General features: G+C 40.1%; 1 protein-coding gene across 1 annotated transcript; it reads left to right on the top strand.

Annotated features, from left to right (window-relative positions):
* The first annotated feature begins 1,807 nt into the window (after nt 1–1,807).
* On the top strand, nt 1,808–3,683 carry LOC134073130 (zymogen granule membrane protein 16-like). Its single transcript, XM_062530114.1, has 5 exons — nt 1,808–1,897; nt 2,096–2,121; nt 2,240–2,292; nt 2,576–2,690; nt 2,964–3,683. The coding sequence occupies exons 3-5, from the start codon at nt 2,241–2,243 to the stop codon at nt 3,286–3,288; spliced, it is 492 nt and encodes a 163-aa protein (XP_062386098.1). The 5' UTR covers nt 1,808–1,897; nt 2,096–2,121; nt 2,240; the 3' UTR covers nt 3,289–3,683.
* The last annotated feature ends 712 nt before the right edge of the window (nt 3,684–4,395 follow it).

Raw genomic sequence — 4,395 nt, 5'->3', positions numbered from 1 at the left:
GCACTTTTGAAAGGACTCTGGACATTTTGTTTACAACAAAAGGCAGTCAAAGAGAAGCTAGACATTCGATTTTGATATCACGTCTAGTGAACAAGATATTATTGACAGTGCAATAAATGTAAAAACGAATATAGAAGAAGAAATACATTTTTGGCCATTCTACCTACAGGATTCACAGTAGGCTATTTCATTGCGCTGATTGGTGGTTTATCAGATGCATTTTCCCCCTGTATCGGTTGAAGCACACCCCATAATCATGTTCCACTGCATCAGTTCCAGACTCATATTCTGAATAGAATTGAGTTGGCTACCCCAGACTAGGGGCACACCTCTCTACCTTCAAAAAGCTCCTGAAGACCCAACTCTTCAGAGAATGCCTCCTCCTCTGGCCCTACTAATTCTAGCACTTAACACTTCTAGAACTGACACTTGACTACATGAGTCGTACTTACTGTTGTATGTAAGTAGCTATGAAAAGTAGCTGTGTGCACATCGCACATCGCACATCGCACCTTGCAGGTGCAGGACAAATGGAGAGTAACTTACTGTAGGAAAGAATGTAATGTCCGCAACACTGATAAATTGCTCCCCTATAGTACTTACTGTTGCCATAACATGTCCTTAGTTGAGGCACTGTGCTTTGATTGTTTCCCTTTTTTGTACGTCGCTTTGGATAAAAGCATCAGCTAAATGACTAAAAATAAAATAGAAATGTATAAACAAAAATGGAAACAAACAAACTCTAAATCAAACAATAAAATAGCCTACAAACTTGAAATAACTTCATACTGGTACAGTTAGAGTTGTATGCACTAATTTTGTTGTCTAAATGATCAAATTACATTAACACTGAAATCTGTGGAATTGGCTATTGTCCACATGCAGAGAAACATTTGTGGTTCATGGTATTGGTATATCTGCTGCCAGTCTTTAGTGGCTAGTGAAACCAGTTGTTCAAGTTGTGTTGTGTGCCATAGCCCTTGTGATGATCCATATGAAGGAAAAAAACATAAAAAATGTGTTTTATATGTGTTTTTACAACTGGCACTATGATAGATAACAGTAGGAGCCTCTAAACTACAGTAGATGTCCCAGATGATGTAGGCTATGCCGAAATAATATATAACAGAATCATCAAAAAATAAGTGTGTGTGTGTGTGTGTGTGTGTGACATGTGTGTATACACTATATTGGCAAAAATGAGTGAGTTACAGGTGCTCGAAAAAAAGTGTTACAATCATACCCGGTCTCCCCTATTGGGTCACCTGCCTTGACCCCATATGAACTTCAGTCGCATCCTATTCTTAATCCATAGGGTTTAATATGACGTCGGTGCACCCTTTGTAGCTACAGTATAACAGCTTCAACTCTTCTGGGAAGGCTTTCCACAAGGATAAGGCAAATTGTGTATCAGGTGTTTAGGCAAATGTTTGAGCATTCCTCCAGAAGCACATTTGTGAGGTCACACACGAGGAGACTGGCTCTCAGTCTGCGCCTCAAGGCAGGTGACCCTTGATAATGGATAATGTGCACATGTGTTTAATGTTAAAGAAAATAACATCCTGCATTTATTCTTTTCTTTTAACTTCAGTCTGGAATGTGCATATATGTATACACATTGCCTGGAATACAAGAACAATAGAACAATAACAACTCACTCAACAACAATGTGAGAAAGAACTGAAACTGAAAATCAAATAACAAGGAAGCAAAAGACATTTTTTTTTCCATCTTTACTTTCTCGTCACTGTTGAATGTAGTCTACAAACCAGTGGAACCAGTCAACTCTGGCTTCTTTGAAAAAGTCTGAAGGACACTGCATATAAGCTCTGCGGTTTGGCACGAGCATTCAGATCACCCTCTTCTCTCAGAGCTTTCAGAGCCTCCCTTACCATTGGTACAGTATGAGCTTGGCTCCAACTCCTTTTTAAACATTATTTGCAAGCTATCTGGAAAATGATTAACACAAATAATTGTTATTTTCATATGTAATGAGGATTGACACAACAGCAATGCAAATGGATAATGTGTACATGGATAACGGATGGATAATGTGTGTTAACACCGTGCATTTGTTCTTTTCTTTTAACTACAGTCTGGACTGTGCACTAAGTCAGCAAGGTAATTTCCATATGTTTAATATTCTGTTTCTTTTTCTCATTTCAAGTCAGTGTATATTGAGGACTCTTAGTACATAAATCAATAGTTCAAATGTTGATACTGACCCTCTGTTCTACAGCATGCGGGCTCTGATTGTCTTCTGTGTTCTCCTGGCTGCTGTCTGGGCTGCCCGTAAGACACACACACACACACACACACACACACACACACACACACACACACACACACACACACACACACACACACACACACACACACACACACACACACACACACACACACACACATTTATACAAACTAACATATAACATTAAACACATTTGTAGCATTAGATTAAACTTAACCTCATACTGTACCCTGTTGTTACTGTTAGCAAAACAAAGCAGCATGCGTAACAATTATGTAAAGAAGGTTTTTTAGTGACCTCTTATTGTTCTCTCTCTCTCTCTTCCAGCTTCGGGCTTCTCATTCTCCCCATCTGTGGGCTCAGGATCTGGGAGCTCTTACACCATTACAGGGGAGAGCCGCATCACTGCAGTCAGACTCTGGGAGAGCTCACATGTCCGTGGGTGAGGCACATTACTAGTGAATCTGTGTGTGTGTGTGTGTGTGTGTGTGATTGGTCATAATCACCCAGGGATCTACGGACATATTTATCTGCTATTTATCTACTTTCATTAGGCAATCCATAAGATATTTTAGAATTTTCTCACGGAAATCTGAGCAATGACAAACAAATAACAAAACTGTTATGACTGTTTGAACCTTTTCACTTCAAGAGTATGTCAAATTGCAGAAAAAAAGGCAATTTCCTTAATGTGATTTTATTTCCTATTCTTCAGCATCCAGGTCCGTTATGGGTTCGCGTGGTCGGATGTTGCTGGTTCTAGAAGCGGCACCGAACTTGAGTTTGAGCTGTTTGACGGCGAGTTCATCGTTCAAGTATCCGGCAAGTTCGCTACCTACATCCAGTCTATCATGATCGTCACCAACAGAGGGCGCTCCATCATTGCTGGACAGCCATCTGGAACCAGCTTCAACATGTACCCCGAACATCCAATGGCCGAGCTCCGATTCCTGAGTGGCCGCCACAGCAGTGGTCTGCGTTCTCTGGCCACACACTGGGCAATTCTTCCCAACATGGCAGTAAACGGCACTTCTGATTAAGCGGAGATAATCCAGAACAGCCCCAATACCAAGGATGTAACTGCTACTGCTTGGCCGCTGTGGATATTACTACACTACACTACTATCAGGATATTTCGTTGGTAAATGTCTGCTCTCTGTCTGTTAAATAGAATGTCTGTCATACTGAAATGCAGTCAATATGCATAGCTGAAGTTGGGCATTGCTTTGTGGGTGCACTTCAGTCTTGCTTTCTCCTTTTTCTGAAATTTGCATTATTCGAGTCAAATTAAGTAGGTTTTCAATATATGTAGACCAGTGAAATTAATGTACAATTGTATGTAAACCCTTTCAGAGCTTTTTGGTGCATATGCTGGTCTTTTAAAATGCCTCTTGATGACTGGAAATAAAAGGCGCAAACAGCGCAGGAAGTCGTATTTGTTCATGCTTGTTTATTTTTTCCCCAGAACAACATGCATTAGGCCTATGTTTTAATTCTGTGCTTACATGATTCAGTCACAGTAAACTGTGTACAGTTTAACTCTGTTTAACTAGTACAGTTAGAGTTATATGCACTAATTTTGTTGTCTAAATGATCAAATTACATTAACACTGATACCTGTGGAATTGGCTATTGTCAACATGCAGAGAAACATTTGTGGTTCATGGTATTGGTATATCTGCTGCCAGTCTTTAGTGGCTAGTGAAACCAGTTGTTCAAGTTGTGTTGTGTGCCATAGCCCTTGTGGTGATCCCTATGAAGGAAAAAAAAACGACAACATAAAAAGTGTGTTTTATATGTGTTTTTACAACTGGCACTATGATAGATAACAGCCTCTAAACTACAGTAGATGTCCCAGATGATGTAGGCTAAGCTATGCCAAAATAATGTATAACAGAATCATCGAAAAATAAGGGTAAACTTCCCGCTGTGCATGTGACTTCATGTGTAGGCTACACATCTACATTGTGTACTTCACCCTGATTGTTAAAGGAAGGTGCTAGAAAGCAGCCTTTACTCTTTCTTCCTGCATATGCTGGGTCTTAAATGTGTGCCTGTAATTGAGTAACATGATCAGTGGGACCTTCAAGAGTCGCATTTCTTCAAATATTAGAGTTCAGGATGGTCAGAGAAGTCTTCCTCCCTGC

The sequence above is a fragment of the Sardina pilchardus genome, chromosome 24 (assembly GCF_963854185.1).
Source record: "Sardina pilchardus chromosome 24, fSarPil1.1, whole genome shotgun sequence".
NCBI lineage: Eukaryota > Metazoa > Chordata > Actinopteri > Clupeiformes > Clupeidae > Sardina > Sardina pilchardus.
The sequence above is the reverse complement of the archived record's forward strand: the minus strand, read 5'-3'. Positions and strand labels throughout refer to the sequence as shown.

Excerpts from the sequence above, each read along its gene's own strand:
- LOC134073130 (XM_062530114.1), top strand. The coding sequence starts at position 2,241 with ATGCGGGCTCTGATTGTCTTCTGTGTTCTCCTGGCTGCTGTCTGGGCT. Across the intron at positions 2,293-2,575 it reads GGCTGCTGTCTGGGCTGCCC|CTTCGGGCTTCTCATTCTCC; the intron begins GTAAGACACACA and ends TCTCTCTTCCAG. Across the intron at positions 2,691-2,963 it reads GAGAGCTCACATGTCCGTGG|CATCCAGGTCCGTTATGGGT; the intron begins GTGAGGCACATT and ends CCTATTCTTCAG.